This window comes from Micromys minutus, assembly GCF_963924665.1.
Source record: "Micromys minutus genome assembly, chromosome: X".
Lineage (NCBI taxonomy): Eukaryota > Metazoa > Chordata > Mammalia > Rodentia > Muridae > Micromys > Micromys minutus.
In genome coordinates, this window is record NC_137970.1 from 74,943,494 (window position 1) to 74,965,843 (window position 22,350).

The following is a 22,350-nucleotide window of genomic DNA, read 5'->3' on the forward strand; positions in this document are numbered from 1 at the left end:
TAAAAGCTTACTTACCACTTTGTACTGGGTAAGCAATTAGTAGGCTCAACTATAGAGAAGCTAATTCCTTTTAGAACTTATCTGTTGTTTATAGAGCCTTGTCCAGGTATGTGGTTTCAGGAGCTTTTCCCCTTCTGAACTAGCATGTTTATTGATAACGTCATTCCTCAGATCTTGCTTACACCGTGATTTCTAGGAGAGACAGGCTCATAATAGACTTCCAGCAACTCTGACTCTCACAGGTAAACTGCCCCAAAGAACTTTGTTTTGTCCTAGTTTTAGCTAACTTCACCTAATTGCTCCTAAGCCTGTGCTGAGTACATCTTACTGAGCACTTACAGCCTGGAGTCCGTTGTTTTTCATCATAAAATAATTGTTTAAGGGGCTGGAAAAATGGCTCAGTGGTTAGGAGCACTCGCTGTTCTTCCAGGGGTCTTGAGTTCAATTCCCAGCAACCACATGGTGGCTCACAACCATCTGCAATGGAATCCGACATCCTTCTCTGGTGTGTCTGAAGACAGATACAGTGTATTCATATAAATAAAATTAATAAACGATTTTTTAAAAAATAATTATTTTAACCAACTTAGTTGAAACCTTTGAAGCTTTTGACGCCTTTATTGCCTTTAGCATGATGTAAGTGTGATTTGAGGTTTTAAAAATTGAAGCCTGCCGTTCTTTGGCCAGAGGGTTCTTTGTGACATGAGCCTACTTTTGGTCACTGACTTAAATAAAGGACTCAAAAATCGCCTTACATTGATGGCAGTCTGTAGCCTTCATAGCCTGTAACACAAACATACAGCCCCCTTTTCATATGCTCCCTGAGCCATGAGCAGGAGCTGTGATGCAAATGTACCTCCTGGGGCTGGGCTCATCATGATGTGTTGGTCTCTACACTGTATCCAGTTGTTCTATGATTGTCTTATCCTAAAAGTTATATGAAACCAGAAAAGAAAACTGGCTATTCAAAGCTCTCCTGAACAAAAAGACTATGGGAGGGATTGTCATCCCAGAATTCAAGAGATACTGCATAGCTACAGTGATAAAATTAATATGGTAATGGTGCAAGAAAGGTGTGTGGAACAATGGAACAAACCATAAGTCCCAAACATGAGTAGTTGTAACTACAGCCATCTGATGAAATAAACATATACTTGGAGAAAAGATGTTGTCAACAAATAGTGAAGGGAAAACAGGATTTCTACTTGCAAAAGAATGAAATTAGACCCATGTCTGTCACCCTTTATAGAGAAGTAGATAGAAGTGGAACAAGTACCTTATTTTGAAATCTGAAATACTAACACTGCTAGAAGAACACATAGGCAGTACCATACAAGATATAGGTGTAGAAATGACCTTTCAGAACAGGACTCCTTTAGCCATGGAATTAAGGACAACAATTGATAAATGGAACCTTATAAAACTAAAAAGCTTCTGCAGGACTAAGGAAACAATCGGTTATGTGGAGAAGAAACCAACAGAATGGGAAAGAATCTTTGCCACCTATATATCAGAGAGAGTATTAATATTCAGAATATATAAAGAAACCCAAAATCGGAGATTCTAGAAGACAAATGCCAATTTGAAAATGGATGAGGGATATAAACGAAGAGTTCACTAGAAGAAATAAAATGGTTTGTCAATACCTAAAAAAGCATTCATATTCATCATCCTTGGGAATAGGGGGAATGGAAAAATTTTAATTGATATTTCATTTTAACAGAAATAGCTAAGAATAGTTAAGAGCATCACAAAAATTGATGACATATGAGGCTGCGAGGAAGGGAAACCTTCATTCACTGTTGCTGGAAACGTAAATTTGTGCAGCCACTCTACATATCAACATGAAGAATCCCCCAAAAGTAAAAATAATTCTACCTCATGATCCAGCTAAGCCCTTGACATTTATGCAATGTATTGAACATTCCACCTCATAGATATTTTTTAGCCATGTTCACTGATGCCCTATTCACAGTAGCTAAGAAACACAATTAAACTAAATGCACTTCAGCAGATGACTGGACAGTGAAAATGTACAAGTACATTTCGAAAGCCTTACCCTACTTTTGAACAGAGAGATTTTTTTTGTGGCAAAAGCCTGCTCTTGGTCACTAGCTTGCATAAAGGACTCAGACTTGCTAAATGAAAGACTCATATTTCAAACACACACACACACACACACACACACACACACACACACACTAGTTAGGGTTTCATTACTGTAAAGGAGCAGCATGACCAAGGCAACTCTTATAAAAGAAAAAACTTAATTGAGGATAGCTTACAGTTTCAGAGGTTCCATCCATTAGCATCATGGCAGTAACTTGGCAGTATGCAGACAAACATGGTGCTGGAGAAGACTAGATCTTGATCCAAAGGCAGCAGAAGGGGACTGTATTCCACAGGCAGCCAGAGGAGGCTCTGCCACACTATGCAGAGCTTGAACATAGGAGAGCTCAAAGCCTGCCTACACAGTGGCACATTTCCTCCAAGATAGGCCACACCTACTCCAATAAAGCCACACCTCCTAATAGTGCCACTCTTCTGTGGACAAGCATTGAAACACAAAAATCTTTGGGAGCCAAACCTATTTAAAGCACCACAATATATGATACATATACACAAGAAATGTTCAGCTGCAAAGAAAATGAAATAGTAAAATTTGCACATAACTGGATTGACCTAGGGAAGATTATACTGAGCAATGTAACCCAGACCCAGAAAGACAAATGCCTCATATCCACTCTCATCTATGATTGCTAGCTCTGTATCTTCAAATGTGAATATACAATATGGAGTAGCCACAGAAATAAAAAATAAAAAAAGTATAAAGGGACTATGGACATGATAGGTTATATGAAACAAGAAATGAAAAAACAGGAAGTGGTTCCAAATGAAGAAGGAATGGGAGGTCAGGACAGGAGAAGAATGGAGGAGAGACAAATAACACCGAGAATGTTTGATAAAGCCTCAAGGAAACTAAATGTTTTATGTTCACCTAGAATGCTAAATGTGTGTGTGTGTGTGTGTGTGTGTGTGTGTGTGTGTGTGTGTGCCAGCCATGGGACCTATGAACCACGATGATACACAGAACGATAAAATATGCATAAAGGTCCAGTAAGCGGTATTCACATGTTAGTGGTAAACCAGCAGGTGTTTAATTGGACTTCAAACACACTCAACAGGAGGAAAACCATGCCTGGTACTGGACACCTAGTCAACTTCCCACAGCTAGTGAGGTCATGGATCTTTTTTTTTTTCTTTATTGAAGATACTTTTTTTGTGATATGTTTTTTTAAACGACTTTATTTTACAAAACAAAGATAAATGTACAGATTTTAAACATTTTTTGCTTAAAATTATACTTTTTTGTCAGTACTGTTTTTTCAGACATTAAAATAATTTTTAATAAAACTATGTGAATATATTTTTTAGTCAGTACTTGATTTTTTCAAGGGCTTGACAGTATGCTTGAAAACCTAATAGTTACCATGAGCGTAAAGTACATTCAAAACAAAACGCAACATGGAAATAGTCAAAGTCTTCTTGTTTTGTAAATATTTTTCTTTTGTTTTCTTTATTTCTTGGACTTCCTACAGTCTGTGAGGTGTTTCTGGGGGACTGCAAGCCTCTGGGGTTAGCATCCCAATATCAGTGACTGCATATTATGTCTGTTTTTTTGTGACTGGGTTATCTCACTCAGGATGATATTCTCTAGATGCAACCATTTTCTTAAGAATTTGGTTAAGTCATTGTTTCTGGTGGCTGAGTAGTATTCCATTGTGTAAATGTACCACAATTTTTGTATCCATTCATCTTCTGAAGGAAATCTGGGTTCTTTCCAGCTTCTGGCTATTATAAATAGAGCCACTATGAACATTATGGCGCATATATCTTTGTTGTGTATTAAAGTGTCTCTGGGGTATATGCCCAGAAGTGGAATAGCTGGGTCTTCAGGTAGTACTATATCCAATTTTCTGAGGTATCGCCAGACAGATTTCCAGAGTGGTTGTATTAGCTTGCAACCCCACCAACAGTGGAGAAGTGTTCCTATTTCTCTGCAGCCTCGCCAGCATCTGCTGTCATCTGAGTTTTGGATCTTGGCCAATCTGACTGGTGTGAGGTGGAATCTTAGGGTTGTTTTGATTTGCATTTCCCTGATGGCTAAGGATGTGGAGCACTTCCTCAGATGTTTCACGGCCATTTGGTGTTCCTCAACTGAGAAAGTTTTGTTTACCTCTGTTTCCCATTTTTTAATAGAGTTATTTGATTCTCTGGTGTCTAGCTTTTTGAGTTCCTTGTATACCTTGGATATTAGGTCTCTATCTGATGTGGAGTTGGTAAAGATCTTTTCCCATTCTGTTGGTTGCCTTTTTGTTTTCTTGACCATGTCCTTAGCCTTACAGAAACTTCGCAATCTCATTAAGTCCCATTTGTTAATCTTTGACCTTAGAGCTTGAGGGATTGGTGTTTTGTTCAGGAAATTTTCTCCTGTGCCTATGTGTTCTAAGGTTTTCCCTACTTTCTCATCTAATAGTTTCAGTGTATCTGGTTTAATGTGGAGATCTTTGACCCACTTACACTTGAGCTTTGTACAAGGAGATAAGAAAGGGTCTATTTTCATTCTTTTGCATGCTGAGTGCCAGTTGGACCAGCACCATTTGTTGAATAGGCTGTTCTTTTTCCATTGAATGTTTACTACTCCTTTGTCAAAAATCAGGTGACCATATACATGAGGGCTCATTTCTGAATCTTCTATTCTATTCCATTGATCCACATGCCTATTTCTGTACCAGTACCATGAGTTTTCAGCACAATTGCATTGTAATATAGCTTGAGGTCAGGAATAGTGATTCCCGCAGATGTTTTTTTTGTTGTTGAGGATGGATTTAGCTATTCTAGGTCTTTTGTTATTCCATATGAAATTGCACATTGATCTTTCCAGTTCCATGAAGAACTGGGTTGGAATTTTGATGGGGATTGCATTGAATCTGTAGATTGCTTTTGGTAGGATGGCCATTTTTAAGATGTTGATTTTTCCAATCCATGAGCATGGGAGATCTTTCCATTTTCTGAGATCCTCCTCAACTTCTTTCTTTAGAGGTTTGAAGTTCTTGTTGTACTGGTCCTTCACTTGCTTAGTTAGAGTCACACCAAGGTATTTCATAGTTTTTGTGACGATTGTGAAGGGTACCTTTTCCCTAATTTCTTTCTCCACATGTTTGTCCTTTGAGTATAGGAAGGCTACTGATTTTTTTCGAGGTAATTTTGTATCCAGCCACTTTGCTGAACTTGTTTATCAACAGTAGAAGTTCTCTGGTGGAATTTTTGGGGTCACTCATGTACACTATCATGTCATCGGCCAAGAGTGATATTTTTATCTCTTCCTTTCCTATTTGTATCCCCTGATCTCCTTTTGCTGTCTAATTGCTCCAGCCAGGACTTCCAGTACTACGTTGAATAGGTAGGGGGAGAGTGGGCAGCCTTGTCGAGTCCCTGATTTTAGTGGGATTGCTTCAAGTTTCTCGGCATTAAGTTTGATGTTGGCTGTTGGTTTGCTGTATATTGCTTTTATTATGTTTAGGTATAGACCTTGGATTCCTGTTCTTTCCAGGACTTTTAACATGAAGGGGTGTTGGATTTTGTCAAATGCTTTCTCAGCATCTAGTGAGATGACCATGTGATTTTGATCTTTGAGTTTGTTTATATGGTGGATTACATTGATGGATTTCCTTATATTAAACCATCCCTGCATCCCAGGGATGAAGCCTACTTGGTCATTTTAATGTGTTCTTGGATTCGGTTTGCCAGGATTTTGTTGAGTATTTTTTCATCAATGTTCATAAGTGAAATTGTTCTGAAGTTCTCTTTTCTTGTAGGGTCTTTGTGTGGTTTAGGTACGAGGGTTATTGTAGCCTCAAAAAATGAGTTAGGTAGTATTCCATCTGATTCTATCTTTTGGAATAGTTTGGAGAGTATTGGTGTTATATCCCCAATAAATGTCTGATAAATTTCTGCACTGAACACGTCTGGACCTGGGCTTTTTTTTGTTGGGAGACTTTTGATGACTTCCATTTCTTTAGGTGTTATAGGGTTATTTAGATGGTTTACTTGGTCCTTGTTTAACTTTGGGATCTTATATCTGTCTAGGAATTCATCCATTTCCTCCAGAATTTCCAATTTTGTGGAGTATAAGTTTTTGTAGTAGAATCTGATGATTTCTTGACTTACCTCAGTTTCAGTTGTTTTGTTGCCACTTTCCTTTCTGATGTTGTTAATTTGTATACTCTCTCTTTGCCCTCTAGTTAGTCTTGCTAGGGGTTTATCAATCTTGTTGATTTTCTCAAAGAACCAACTCTTGGTTTTCTTGGTTTTTTCAATGGTTCTTTTTGTTTCTATTTGGTCTATTTCTGCCCTAATTTTGATTATTTCTTGCCGTCTACTCTTTTTGGGTATATCTGCTTCCTTCTGTTCTAGGGCTTTTAGCTGTGCTGTCTGGTTGCTGATGTAAGCTCTCTCCAGTTTCTTTTTGGAAGCACTTAGGGCTATGAGTTTTCCTCTCAATACTGCTTTCATTGCATCCCATAGGTTTGGGTATGTTGTGTTTTCGTTTTTGTTGAATTCTAGAAAATCCTTAATTTCTTTTTTTATTTCTTCTTTGATCCTGCTATCGTTTAACAGAGCGTTGTTTAGTTTCCATGTGTATGTGGGCTTTTTGTTGTCTTTGTTGTTGTTAAAGACCAGCCGTAGACCATGGTGATCTGAGAGGATGTATGGGAGTATTTCAATCTTCTTGTATCAATGGAGGCTCGCTCTGTGTCCAATTATGTGGTCAATTTTCGAGTAGGTGCCATGGGGTGCTGAGAAGAAGGTGTATTCTTTTACTTTAGGATAATATGTTCTGTATATATCTATTAATTCTAGTTGGTTCAAAGTCTCTGCTAGTTTTGCAGTGTCCTTGTTCAGTTTCTGTTTTTCTGATCTGTCCATTGGTGAGAGTGGGGTATTAAAGTCTCCCACTATTATTGTGTAGGGTGAAATATATTTTTTGAGCTTTAGTAGGATTTCTTTTGTGAATGTGGGTGCTTTTTTATTTGGAGCATATATGTTAAGGATTGAGAGTTTCTCCTGACCGGTTTCCCCAGTAATGAGTAAAAAGTGTCCTTCCTTATCTTTTTTGATAACTTTTGGTTGGAAATTTACTTTATTCGATATTAGAATAGCCACTCCAGCTTGCTTCTTGGAGCTGTTTGCTTGGAAGTTTTTTTCCCACCCTTTAACTCTGAGATATTGTCTGTCTTTGTCTCTGAGATGAGTTTCCTGTATGCAGCAAAATGCTGGATTTTGTTTATGTATCCACTCTGATAGCCTTTGTCTCTTAATTGGGGAGTTGAGTCCATTTATGTTAATAGATATCAAGGAATAGTTTTTTCTGTTTCCTGCTATTATTGCTTTTGTGGGTTGAGTTGTGTCTGTGTCTTTTTCTTCTTTTAGTTTTCTTGTTTAGGAGTTTTCTTGTTTTTACTAGGCTGTATTTTCCCTCCTTGTATTGGGTTTTCCACCTATAATTCGTTGTAGTGCTGGGTTTGTGGTCACATATTGTGTGAATTTTGATTTGTCTTGAAATATCTTTGTCTCTCCATCGATGGTGATTGATAGTTTTGCTGGGTATAGCAGCTTGGGCTGGCACTTGTGTTCTCTTAAGAAGTGCATGACGTCTGTCCAGGCTCTTCTTGCTTTCATAGTCTCTGTTGAGAAATCGGGTGTGAGTCTGATTGGTCTGCCTTTATATGTTACCTGACCTTTTTCCCTTACTGCTTTTAGTATTCTTTCTTTGCTTTGGGCACTTGATGTTTTTACTATTATGTGTCGGGAGGTATTTCTTTTCTGGTCCAACCTATTTGGAGTTCTGAAGGCTTCTTTTATGCTCGTGGTCATCTCATTCTTGAGGGTAGAGATGTTTTCTTCTACGATTTTGTTGAAGATATTTACTGTGCCTCTTAGTTGATACTCTTCTCCCTCTTCTATTCCTATTATCCTTAGGTTCGGTCTTCTCATTGTGTCCTGGATTTCCTGGACATTTTGGGTTAGGAGCTTTTTGTTTTTTGCATCTTCTCTGGCTGTTTTGTCTGTTTACAGTGTTGTCTTCTGCCCCCGAGATTCTCTCTTTGATCTCTTGTAATCTATTGGAAATTCTTGCTTCTGTGATTCCTGATTTCTTTTTTAGGTGTTCTACCTCTAGGGTTATCTCTTTTTGTGTTTTCTTTATTGTGTCAATTTCCGTTTTAAATTCCCTCTTCCATTCTTTCATCTCTTTGATTCTGTTTTCCTCTAGTTCTTTGAGTTCTTTGAGTGTTTTTCTTGTTTCCTCTTTAAAAGCTTCTGAATCTTTTTGCTTTTCCTCCCGTTCTTGTTTAAGTATCTTTATCAGCATCTTGAGGTATTATTTCAGGTCTGTGTCTTCCTTTTCTGGAGTGTTTGGAATTCCGATGTTTTCTGTTATGGGAGAGCTGGGTTCTGGTGTTGCCAGGTTGTCTTGGTTTCCTTGGGATATACTCTTTCGCTTTCCTCTTGCCATTTTGTTGTCAGTGATATGTTCTTGCCTTTCCCTTGTATCTGGTCTGTGTCCCTGGATCTCCACTGGTCCAGGTGGCAGATGGGTCGAGCCCTGTTTTATGCCTCAGAGTCGCCGGGTGGGAACAGAAGTTCCAAAGTTCTATTCCTGGTCGCTGGATCAGACAGAGCGGGGCAGGGCAAGGCAGGGTGTGCACTTTCCGTGTGCACTCCGCAGAGATCTCTCTGCTCCCTGGCAGCCCAGGTCTCCCACCCACCATTTTCTCAGTCTCTATGAGCCGCTGTCCTGGGTGGCAGATGGTCCAGGATCCGCTCTGTGTCCTGAAGTCGCCTCCGGGTGGAAACAGAAATTCCTAAGTTCTGTTCCAGGTCACTGGATCGGGCAGGACAGGGCAGGTCAATCCGGGGGTACACTTTCCGTTTGCACTCCGCAGAGATCCCTCCGCTCCCCAGCAGCCTAGGTCTCCCACTCACCAGTTTTTCAGCCTTTTTTTCCAGGTCATGGATCTTAGAAGAGATTTTATTACCACCATTTTGCTAGAATAGCATAATTACTAAGTACATACTTAATCTTACTTCTATACCCACAGATAAGTGTAGGTACCAATACTCATTTTAAAAGTTTTTTTTTACATCAAATGTGTGAAGTTTTTGTCAATTTATTAGGTTCAAGTTGTTCTTTCAAAATTTGCCTCATCGCAAAATACCAGGCAACTAAAAGTGTGCACTTAGAGAGCCCATGTCTTCAATCTTCAAAATGTTCACAACCTAGAAAGCAGTGCGTATCAGTACCAGTCTGCAGTGGTATATATACTACAGTATATTCTACACGAATGTTCCCCAAAGGTTCATGTGGAAAAGCCTTAGTCATCAGGAAAACACTCTTAATAGGTGGGACAACCTTTAAGAAATAAGGCTTAGTGGGAGGTTCTTGCATGTTTAGGAATACTCCCCTCAAGGGGTTTTAGGATGCCAGGATCTTCTCAATTTGCTGGCTGATGGGATGAACACATTTATGCAACACGGGCTTCCCTCCATTGCCACCCAGCACTTGTGCCAGAGGTCCAAAACAATAATCTGTCTAGTCACAGAGTTAACCTTCAAACTTCTGAGCTAAAATTACTCTGTAATCTTCATGTTTACTTTCAAGGTGTTTCATGACACTAACACAACTCTTTGATGTTTTCTTCTCTAAAGGATTCTTGGAGATCGAAATGAAAATAAAAATCTCTTATGGAAAGTGAACACAGTTTGGTTTAACAAAGTCTCTACAGGTAGAAATACAGACTTGAAAGTTTCAAACAGCTTACTTTATGGAATGTAATATCTTCTAAAATAGATTTCCAAAATATCTAAGTTTTTCTAAAGATTTGTTTTACTTTTTTTCATTTGTGTGTATATGTATGTATGTATTCCCGAGCATGTGCATGTGTTAGTATATGTACAGATGGTCCCAGAGACCAGAGGAGGATATAATTTACAGATGGTTATGAGACACCTTACATAGATCTCAAAACAAAATTCAGGTCTTCTGGAACAGCAAAATATGTTCTTAACTGTTGAGCACTCTGTCTAGCCCCTTAATTTTATTTTTGAAAAGTAGGTCAAATTAAAGAAGCAAAAAGGAGTCATTACTCTAAATTCTGACTAACTTTGAACATATCACAATGGTTTATAATTTATTCTACATTATAAGATATATTTAATTTTTATTTTATTTTAATCATGCATGCGTGTGTGTGTGTGTGTGTGTGTGTGTTCAGAGGAGTGTGGCAGCCAGAGGTACTAGATTAGTATTGAGCTGGATTAACAGATGGTTGTGAACTGAACGATTTGAATGTTGGGAACTGAACTCAGGTCCTCTACAAGAACAGTATGCATTCCCAGCTGCTGAAGCATCTCTCCAGCCCCATAACATGTAATTTTGGCATAATTTGCATAAAATGTTTCATTAGAGCCTGACATCTTAGGCAGAATGCAGTCATATTTCTTATGTGATCTTGATTGAACTTCTTCATTGATCATATCCTGTTTTATTTTAACATCATGTGGCAAATCCAAAGAAGAGGAGGAATAAGAGGAGAGCCATGAGTTTGGACATCTTAAGCATGTCTCCAACACATCTTACAGAACCAAGACTGAAACCTGAAACTGGGAGATCAAAGCCTTTATTTTATTTTATTCCTACTTCAACTGGGCTTGTTTTAATTAGAGAAGCCTTTTATAAACTCCGTTTAATGCCATACAATTGAGACAATGTGGAAAGTACAGGGAAGGAGGGAAGTGGACTCTAATAGGCAGGTACACTAGAAACGACTGACAAACATAGTTAGCCTTTAAAAAGTTCTAGATGTATTCTTTTTGTATTTATGAATGCCTTGCCCACATGTATGTGCTGGTGCATGCCTGGTCCCAAAGGATGTCAGGAGAGGGCAACATAACACATTACAGATGGTTGTGAGCCACCATGTGAGTGCTGGGAATTAAACGTTGGTCCTCTACAAGAGCCACACTTGATTTAAAACACTGAGCCATCTCATTAGTCCTAAATATAATTAACCTTTTAGGTTTTCCTTTCAACATTAAAAAATAAAGCCCAGCTTCAATATATAGTAACAATTGGGACAGTCTTCACTTTCAGTTCCGTAGTTTTGGACAACTTGTATAATTACTATTTTTTACCAGAGACGCAAAGCAGCATTTAATCACTATTGCAAAATATCATTGGTAGCACCTGGCAGAAATAATTGTCTATTAAAAATGTATCTTCATCAAATGTAAAAACTCACTTTAATACACAATTAAAATTTACATAAAACATTTTCATAGATAAATACAAAAATTAATATCAAATTGGGATACTTTTATTCAGCATCATGGGAACTTCAAAAAAAATCCTTACATCTAAATAATGGACAGAAATCCAATTTAAGTACTATTCACTTTTTCTTTAAATAAATATACCTAAAGGCAAAGTAATCCTTGCCTTTTTGTTGAACGAAATTTATTTCAGGAGTTGGGAAAATAAACAATTTGTTCAGTGGTGTGAGTTGAGCGTCATAGTTAAACGTTCAGAGATAAATGTCATAATGGCAGAGAAATTAGCTTTTTACTAGAACAAGTATAAAGTATTCAGAGCTTAGAATAGTGAGTATTAGAGCAAGATGAGAAATCAGAGGTTGGACATTTTTTTTCATGACAGCTTTTGCCTGTAGCAATCCCAGGTAAGCACAGTAGTGCCTCACAAGTGGCCACACTTCCCTAACTCCACTTTTGAAGTCCTCAGCTTTTTCTGACTGCCACAGTCTAAAATCCACTCACTGTTCTTCTATTTTCTTGCATTAAAAATTGTGTTCTACGGGGCTGGAGAGTCGGCTCAGAGGTTGAAAGCACTGACTGCTCTTCCAAAGATCCTGAGTTCAATTCCCAGAAACCATATGGTGGCTCACAACCATCTGTAATGGGATCTGATGTCCTCTTCTGGTGTGTCTGAAGACAGCTACAGTGTTCTCATGTAAATACAACAAATAAATCTTTTTTAAAATAAACTGTGCTCTACTGGAGTAGAACACCTCTTTTTGTGCTGGACACCAATAAAGGAGGATGTCATCAAATCCTCGTGTTTAGAAGCATGCTCAGTAATGCAGATTAAGATTTGCTTCTCTCTCCATGACAGCAGTAAGTAAAACGTTGTCCCATCTTGCACTCAGGTAAGCAAAAATGCTTCAAGACTTTTATCAGTATTATGGATCTAGTCATCCTTAATTACTACACCTTTACCTGGCTTCATCAAATTTAGGATTCTCTCACTAGCTTGCTGATGACACTCTATGCTAATAACTAGCACTGACAGTTGGCTAGTGGTGTTCTGCTAAAATAAGCACTTCCACTTCCAGACATCATCAATTTCAGTCACTCTGTAACCATGATTAAATGAAAAAAAAAAAAAGAAAATCAAGACAATGAAAATCAGAAATGACCATTTCTATCCTGGCTAATCTGAATGACCCTTTTTTTCCATTTCTGTTTTAATTTTTTTAGAATTTTATATATAACTGCTGTATCCACATCATTTCTACCTCTCCCTCTTTCCCCTCTAACCACTTCTCAAATTCATGATCTCTTATTAAATGTACTGTTGTATACCACACACCCACACACATACACATATATACACAACTTATAGAATCCATTTATTTTTGCTCAAATGCATATATACTTCTGGTTGACTATTTGGGATTAGATAATCTATAAAGGGCTTACTCCTTTTGAGAACTTATTCTCTCTTCAGCAGCCATTAAATTTCTTGTAGCTCTTCATCTACAAGGCTTGTGACATTTCCAAAGCTGACATGAATGTGTGTATATACATATATAATAAACATGTGATGTGTATATTCAAGATTTTATTGTAATTTATTTCTCCTTCCTTCCTCTGTCTCTGTATTACCTTTCCCTCCTCTCCCCAGGTAAGGTACCCACATTTTCCTATTTACTCCTTCATAGTGTCTATACCCTACTCTCCCCTTTTCTAGGGCTCCTTCACCCACCTCCCCATGATTCTGTTCACTTTTCAGGTTTCTATGGTCACTATAGGTTACACACTCAAATTTAAGTTACAAGAAAATGACAAATTATTTTTATCAATGGCAGCTTTGGATTTGCTGTGTTCTCTCTTTCTAGACAAAATTAATAAGATAGAAAATAGGATAAATGGTGCTTACTGACAGCCTCCTTCAGAAGCAATCTTTAAACATTTTTTTCAAACTCACCCTAAAATCACTTGATACAAATACAAGTCCTCTCAGTCACCATAAATACCATCTTACTGAGACATTTTGTCCTTCTTTGTGGTATGCATTTTTTTTTCTTGCAACAAGTAAAGTCTCAACTTTCTTGACTGCAGATGTGTTCCTGATAACCATGTGTCTACAGACATTGTTCTGAATTGGTTGGCCACCTTGGAGTAGCTAGACAGGGTTTCCTAAGTCATGTCACTTCTTGTTTCCACAGGACCAGGACTCTGCTGTACTTATCACAAATCTATGAGCAACAGATTCTGTTCCAGAAAGTTGCGTGGGATTACAGGTAGATTATCTATGGTATGATATGGAGTGTGAGGTAAAAGGAATGATTAGGCCAAAGGACAGCAAAGGGTTGCCATGGTGAATGGATCCATCCTTCTGATGTTACAACCTCTAATATATAAAGCCTTGTTGTGGATCCAACATCATCTACATTAAGAAAAAACAATAAAAGACAAAAGGGCATTATTATATAAAAATAAATTTATTTACAGTTTTGGTCCAAATTAAGAAAAACCATCTGGTTATCTCAGGACTACTTCCTTGCAGGACCCCAACCCTTCAGTCCAGTCAGGCTAGATTCCTTGTCCACACCACCACCCCTACTTCTCAACTACTCCCATTAGTCCTGATCCTGTTATCAGGTTCAGCTCCTCTTTGAAGAAACTGTGACAACACCAATGACGCCTTCCTTCTATTCTATATTAAGGAAGTTCTGCAAAGATTATCACAATTTCCCCCAATGACCAAGTTCAACGACTACTATCAACTCTTCACCCCATTGGCAACCAGAGATGCAAAGATGGAAAAATGTTAAGTAAACACCTATGTGTCAAGGGAGTTTAATGTAGTGGTTCAGACTCTGAGACTCTGGAAAAGCACCTTCCTTAGCTCTATTTATAGAGATGAGTGTGTTTATCAATTCACTCTTACATTTTCAAATACTCACCCAAAGTACAATGGTGCTATTAATGTACAAGGTATCAATCCTACCAGGTGATGACACCTATTTTTAATCCCAGCATTCAGGAGCCAGAGGCAGGTGGATCTCTGTGAATACAAGACCAGCCAGGCCTGCAAAACAAGTTCCAGGACAGCTAAGAATATAGAATTGTGGAACTAAGAAGAAAGCAAATAATATTTTGATGATGGGCTAAATATTGTGTTTGTATCTGTATGAATAATTTCCCATAAACCCGTAGGAAGCTTCCTTGAAGTAGACTTGAGATTTTTTTTACCCCATCAGAAGAATTATAAGGTTTCTGCAGCTCTACACATACACCTTCACACACACACTCACACACACAGGCATATGCATGCATGTGAACATGTGCATACATATACACACAGTATAAATCATAACTATGAATTTGAATAGAATGGTTACTTCGAAGAGGAGGGAAAGGGCAATGAAAAGAGCAGACTGAAGGATTCTGTGATAGTTGAAATCATTTGTATTAATCCACGCTCACAGCTACTGCATTATTTGCTATAGTTTTGAATTTTTGCAACATCAACAAGTGATATTTATAGTGTCTTTATGATTTTTAAAGAAATCTTTGTAAGTTTTAGAAACTACACACACACACACACACACACACTTGAAATTTCATCATGCACCATGATAAAACCCTATTTATGGGGAGGAAAGGCCAGCACATAGGTACTACACAAATATACTGATTTCTGAAGCTGTGAGCAAGACCCAGAAAATGCAGTTATTGCTTTCATAAGGGTAAACTCATAAATAATTTTATAGAGTTACTACAAATAAAATCTAGGTTAAATTTTATCTCTTCAACCCAGTAGCTATGCCTTACAAATGAATGCCCTCAAATCTTTTTCCAAGTAATTAAATCTGGAATTATTCTAAAGCTTGTCCCACAGAGCCCTGAAGCTTCCACTTCCTGTTGCTCTAATCTCCTGGGTACTTCCCCCGAGTATTGCCCAATTGCCATTATAATGAACTATATATTTAAATAAAACTATTATAGCAGTTTAAAAACAAATTCTCAGCTGGGTGTTCTGCTACAGTCTGAAGTTCCTGCACATAGGAGGCTAAGGGAGGAAGACTGCAGGTCTAGCATGGAGTATGTGATGAAGACCCTATTTATGAGAACACACAAGGAAAACACCTCCAGTTCATAGCAAATGCAAAGTCAACAACAATGTGAAAACTCTGCTTATGTTGTTTGGAAGTGATAGCTAATGTATGAAGATGACGTGTTTCAAATCTGAAACACTTTGATTAACAAAGAAATAAACAAAAGAGAATCAACTGGAAGCTACACACCCACCAAAAGAAATCTTAGCATATTAAGCTCACAAAAATAATGAAGTATAAATAATAATTTGGGCAACCTAAAGATAAGTATATATAATGTGACTATAATTTTGAATGTGCATATTGATATAAATCTGTAAATATACAAATACAAGTTAATTTTCTATCCAAAGACTAATCAATTTGAATAATATATATCAGTCTACTCACAGAGACCTCATTTCAGGCAAGGATCAACAAGGAAAGTGATACAAAATAATTGTACTTTATAGACATGTATTTGTATGGGGAAAAAAATCTGGGAATTAAATTCGTAATTTGGGTTTTTTTCAAAGAGCCAGAAATCTGAGAAGCAGCATAAAGATCTGTTTTACATCTAATCTTCAGTCAGAGAGGAGAAATGGTGTTAGTCAATTATTTCAAAGCTTAGGCTTGGCCCTCTGGTCAGGAGGTCAGCCTTATCTCTGAGATTTATAGTGTTTGTGTTTCTTTTATCCTCTCTACTCGGTGACAGGGGTAGGAGAGAAGGAGATAAGGGTGGAGGGTTTCACAAACACCAAAGTCACTGAGCATTCCTCCTGGGGCAGCTGTTTGGATGATATCCAGGCTGAAGGATAACTCAAAGCAAACAAACCATTTTCAGTGTGTGCATGTGGGTCCCTTCCCATAGAAAAAGTACAAATGTGTCCTTATAATATAGAATATACAGAGCTCCTATCATTGTATTCCTGTCATTTGTTATAGTATAACCTTTTTTGTCCTCTGTGCATAATAGAGTCACCCCATCATCATCTTGATATTACCATGTGATAATGGTAACTGGTACTAGTAGAAGGAGGAGGGGAGGGTCATGGGACTGTCACCTAGGATTCCAGTTATTACTGACTTCTACTGTCCCCCCTGTTGCAAGTGATCTGAAGAGATGCTAGTGTATATAGGAAGTTGAAGATTAACTAAAGGACAGATAATATGATGCAGCTTCCACAAGGCTGTCATCTACATTTGGAGTGACTAAACAGTCATAGGCTTTTTGCCAGGACAAGTTAACACAAAAGTACCCTCTTATTCTTTACAATGTAGTTTGTCTGAGAAAATATCAAGATAATAACAGAATGAATTTACTACTGAGTTGACACAAGCAAATGTTCATGTATAGATAGACATTAGTTTAAGATAGTTAAAACATTTTACTTGTATTGTTGTCATGGGAGAAGGAAACTCTAATATATAACCAGGCTTAATTTTAAATATAAGGACAAGTATGGATTTTTTAAAAAGCAGAGTTAGAATGTAGAAGTTTTTGTTTGTTTTTGTTTTATTTTGTTTTGCTAAACTGACTTAGCAGGATTCCTGATAAAAATAAGATATGTTCAGAAATTAAGGGCAATAGTAGGAGAACAAAATTACACATCAGAAGTTGAACTAAAGAAAGCTCTGTGCTAAAATTTACTCTGAGAGGACAAAAATAGGACACAAAAATAATATATATATATATGGGTTCTGAAGAACTGGTGTAAATTTGGCCATGGAGAAAATTTTTGCCGAAAATATATACATGCTGGTTTTTGAACCTTCATGGAGACAAGTGGAGGGGGAGGGGGTTGGGAACAGGGTGGGAGAAGGGGATAACCTTTGACATGGTAGGTACATGTGTGTACTTGTATGTACTTACATGCATGTGCTTCTATGGCTGAAACATAACAAAACTGTGTATTCTTTGTTCCTGGATCTCAAGTTTATATCTGTAGACACACATTCACAGGGGTAGTTTTCTTGGTCAGAATTCATGTTTGCAGCTTAGAGATGTTCTTAGAAAGGATGGGAATTGGATTGCTTCTCCTGGGTGGAAAATTCCATAGAACCATCACTGATGCCAGAGTCTTTCTTTCTTTCCTGTCACTCATACAATGTCCAAGTAAGACACTCTGGAAGTGACCAATAAAAGGTCATTTATATTTTTTTCCTTTTCTTCTCCTTTAATAAAGATTAAAATTTCTAGTTTTTGAAATTAGAACTCATAGTAATCCTTAGACTAAATCAGAAAATAATTGATGTACATAAGCCAATTCTGCTCTGAATGTTCCTATGTTTATTAAAAGCATAAACATTAGCTTCAGTTGTAATTGAAATCATATATTTTATTCATTGACCATCTGCTTTCCTGCTCTGTTCCTCATAATGGTGGCTAATACGACCACACTGCAAAAAAATGGTCTCTTCTAAAATAATCCATTAATACAACAAGCTCATATTCTTAACAATGCTACCCACTCATTCTCCCCACCCACTCTCTAATATCTGGTCTCCAGGATGCTGTAGACAAAGCTACCCAGACCAGTTTCCCTGCATCATTCTCTGAGCTCAGAGGCAGACTGTTGCATAGCAACAGAGGCTCAGAGTCAAATATAGACCCTGGAGGGAAAAGTAGCCCCAGGTAATGCCAATGCTATTAGAAAAGAGGACAAAGCATATCTCCCAAACAGCCTCAAAAGCAACCCACCTCTTCCTACCAAAATCCCTCTTTATGCTCCAAACCTAGTATGTTCATCAATTTCTGTTCTTGATGAAGTATGCCATTTTTGATCCCTCCATTTTTTCCCATTCACTTCAAAGTCTCATTCACAGAAAGGAGATACATTTTAATAGAAATTGTATTCAACATATGCACAGTGGTATTTCATTTTCAGTGCCATCCTATAGGGAAATGTTGGTTTTAATCCAAATCTTTGTTATGGACCATAAAGTTGTATCTCCAAGTTGGTGAGAACCAGGATTAGATTTTTCAAAGAGTAATTAAAGAAGCTAGCATGGTGCTTTGACCCTGCAGCCACGGCTTCTGATTCTGCTTTACAGAAGCATGTAGAAGCATAGACCCTAAGCCAGATCTTAGCTAGATGATTGATGGTCCAGGTACTTATTTACTAGAGAGAGAGATCTTGATTTAAGAGCCACCTGCTTCTCACCTAGCTGCATCACCTATCCTCTTCCAGCTTGGAGCAGGAGGTTCTGTACCCTCTCAATGGAGTCTTGGGAGAATCCCAGAGTTTCTGTATATTTCAAAGGATCCAATCTTTTTCATGACCACCCTCAACATTCCCATCTGGGGACAACAATATTGTCCCTCCTCACAATGTTATGACCCAGTTTCCTAGGATCATAGGCATGCCTCTTTCACCTTCTAACTGAAAGTGCAGATAGTTCCAAAAACTTGAAACATACTATCATTATTATTGGCCATCATAGGTCATAACTGTCTCATGTGACTCAGGACCACACTTTTCCATTTTTTTTTTTTACATCAAAGCTCCCTCTTTTCAGGATTTTCTAATAAGCTATCAGTTTCCTCGCATGACTCCCCCTAGCTAAGTCTCAAAAAGTATATTTCTCCCAAGCCACAGATAGACCAACTTTTTAGTGCAGAGACCCATGTGCAGAGTAAAGCAGAGGCATCTTCAAGACCCCCCCCCCACATACACACTGTGGTTGCCACCTCCAATTAATGATGTCATATTGAGTACATGGTGCTTCCTGAGTGTGATGGTGCATGCCTGTAACCCTAGCACTCAGGTGCTTGAAGCAGCAGGATCATGAGTTCATAAGATCTTGGGGCTTCATGAGGAGTTCAATATATACTGTATATTGCAATGAACACAAAATTTCCCAGATGTAGTTATCACACTTTGGCTTCATTAAAGGTAATTTTGATTTTATGCATATGAGTACACTTTATATGATGGCTCAGTGGATAAAAGCACTGACTGCTCTTCCAGAGACCCTGAGTTCAATTCCCAGCAACCACATGGTGGCTCACAACAATCTGTAATGGGATCCTATGCCCTTTTCTGGTGTGTCTGAAGACAGCTACAGTGAGTGTACTCATATACATAGAATAAGTAATTCTTTTAAAAAAGGAAGTAAAATATGGTTCTCTTTTTTTCTTGTTATACCATAAATCTTTATTTAAAATATATCTTGTGCATGTTTTAAATAAACATGCCATATGCAATCTCTACCAAGTCTATGTCCTGGGTTCATCTTAAGCAACTGTCTTCCTTCCATATCCTACATGTGACTTCATATCTCACTTGTGTGCAAAATTCTCCCTATTTCTATTTATTTCTATATTTTTAACTGTGGTAGTGGCTCAAGCATGGGTCCTCACAGGGTGCAGAGTCTTCCTTGTGCGATATGATTTAAGGACTCTTCCTGTCTTCACCACTCCCCATCCCAGCTCACCAGACTCCATTTGGGCATCTAACCCTTGTGCACCTTATTATACCAGCACTTTGCTGTAAGGAAGTTATCTTCAGGACTTACTGAAGGCTCTGATTATAAAGATTTCCATTTCCTAAATTCCTTCCTTTCCCTCAACTGTTTGACTCTAGGAAGGAGACCAAATAAAAAATGAAACCATGTTGCCAAAGAAGTCACACACACACACACACACACACACACCTATACAAATCGTGTTTCCTTAACATTATACTAGAACTTTTCCAGTTTTATTATATACAAAGAGTATATACAGTCACATGAGATCTGTGATGATCTGTGCCTTGAAACCGTATACAGAATCTGAAAAAGTCCCGCAGACAGGACAGACAACAGTAATATCCAAACACTAAGTAAAAGAGATTGTGAAGTTGACATGTCACAGCCACAGGATGAATTCTAAAAGACAACAGAAAGATTTCCTTGACTTTGGGGTTTTGTCTCATTTTGTTTGGGCTTTTCTCTTGTTTGTTGTTTTTGAAATAGGTAGGGTCCATCTGTGTAGCTGTGTTGGCCTGCAGCTCACTGAGTAGCTGCAGTAAGGGGGGTACTTACAGTCCTATAGTTTGTCAACATACTTAGATCCAGAAATAAATTTTAATAATAACAATGGTACAGTATTGTTTGTTTCTCATATCAACAACTATCAGAGATTTATGTGAAGAAATGTGTGCTTTCACATATGTTGAATTCATTAACATAAATTATTACAATTTCATTGGTTTTGAAATACATTCCAGATTTTCAGTTTTTAAAAACAAGACCTAACAAAAACAATTGCTGCTAGTCTGTGGGGGGATGGTTTTGAAATGGGACAATCTTTTCATCTACAGAGCAAGTGTCTTGAGAGTGGATGTTGCTCAACTGAAGCTCAACGTTTGAATAAGCTTCCTCCAGAAATACAAGAATGAAAGAATCTATTTTTTAAAAAAGTACTCGTCTTGTTCCTTTGTGGACTTGGAACATGGTGTCTCATTTCAAGATACCTTTGCTTTTATGTAGCTGAAGACAGCAGTGTCTGGCATCAATGTTAGAAGAGGCTTTTGGTCCAGGGAGGGCATGTTTTCCCAGTGTAGGGGAATGCCAAGGCAATGGGGTGGAGAGGGGGATCAGAAGAGAGTGCACCTTTGTGAAGACAAATGGAGGGGGAAGGGGAATGGGAGCAGGGCGGAGTGCGGTTAACATCTCAAATGTAAATACAGAGTATCTAATTTAAAAAGATATCTTTGCTTTAAAACCAAGCAGATATTACAATGCAGGGTTATCACCCATGCCCTAAACCATCTGCTTTAAGTTCAGATTGGTCTATGTTTAGCAATTAGTCTTGTGGAGGAAAATGCTGACCGCATTCACTAGTACTATCTCGATCAACTGCTCTTTCAACGGTGTGCCTTGAGCTTTGTGCACTTAGCAGCTTTGTGGCCCTGTCATCAATCTCACGATGCTTCCTGGAGACGTCGATATCTCCATCTGGCCCACCAAAGCCTCTGGTATGGTTTTCTGTTTGTAGCAGAACCTGAGAAAACGGAAGCACTAGAGGCTGGTGAGAATTCACCCTGCTGCCCCAGCTCTCCTGGGGACCACCTCTTACTGAGTGGTTTCCATTCTGCTATCCCCTCACCGGATCTCAGCCTCAGTGGGGTGGAGCCCTTGTTTGGGGCTATGATACCGTAGAGATTGCCCCACAGTGGGGTCTGCTCCCTGGATCCCTTTTGGGGGGATAGTTTTTGGTCCATCTCATTTTAATGGGTGCATTTAGTAAAAGGACAGCTCCACCCTGCATCATGTAAACATCATGTTGGATATTTGAGTGCACGGGGAGAGCGCACTGCTGTTTGAAGGCTCCTTTCAGCTGTGGTAAATCCGCATTACCTGTTTCCCTACACCAACAGTGCTCTTCAGTTCTTCACAAAACTCGGAAACTTACCTGGTCGTTTTTCAATAATAAAACTAGACATGGCAAGGGGAAAATATTCTTCTTCTCAGTTTTGCTTGAGTGTGAAGTGAGCACTGGCTTTGTGCTCCCAGGCTCCATCGGACCGTGATGCCAACCTTCAGAGAATGCTACCCCCGCCCCCCAGCTACTGCTACTAGCTCAGTGGGCAGCAGAGTTAGAAATGGAACACCGGGGACAAGAACATTACCCAGTAGCAGTCCTGTGTTTGTAAAACAGTGTTCCAGGGGAGGATAGATAAGAGCTGCCAGCTTGATTCTTTCAGGTACTTGTGTGCAGTTGGTAGAGTTTAGGGGAGGGGGTTAATTGGCTCATTCCATTTGGGTTATATTGAAGAACCCTGAGTAGGAACAAGTGGGCTCTTACCTATGGTTTGTAATAGATTTTTCTCTTCTACTGTCAAGGGAAAATTTTTCATTTTATTAAAAAAACCCAGTTTACTTTTCTGATGGAGTGCTCGCC

At 38.4% G+C, this 22,350-nt stretch overlaps 1 protein-coding gene across 1 annotated transcript in view; it reads right to left on the bottom strand.

Moving 5' to 3' along the window:
- LOC308415026 (nuclear RNA export factor 3-like) overlaps positions 1–21,969 on the bottom strand; it is a gene marked incomplete at both ends in the record, with an annotated part of 42,962 nt that extends 20,993 nt beyond the window's left edge. Inside the window, 2 exons of the mRNA XM_080910149.1 lie at positions 21,279–21,450; positions 21,862–21,969. Of these exons, the coding sequence (XP_080766275.1) occupies positions 21,279–21,450; positions 21,862–21,969 (280 nt within the window). The remainder of the gene's footprint in view (positions 1–21,278; positions 21,451–21,861) is intronic.
- Between the last annotated feature and the right edge of the window lie 381 nt (positions 21,970–22,350).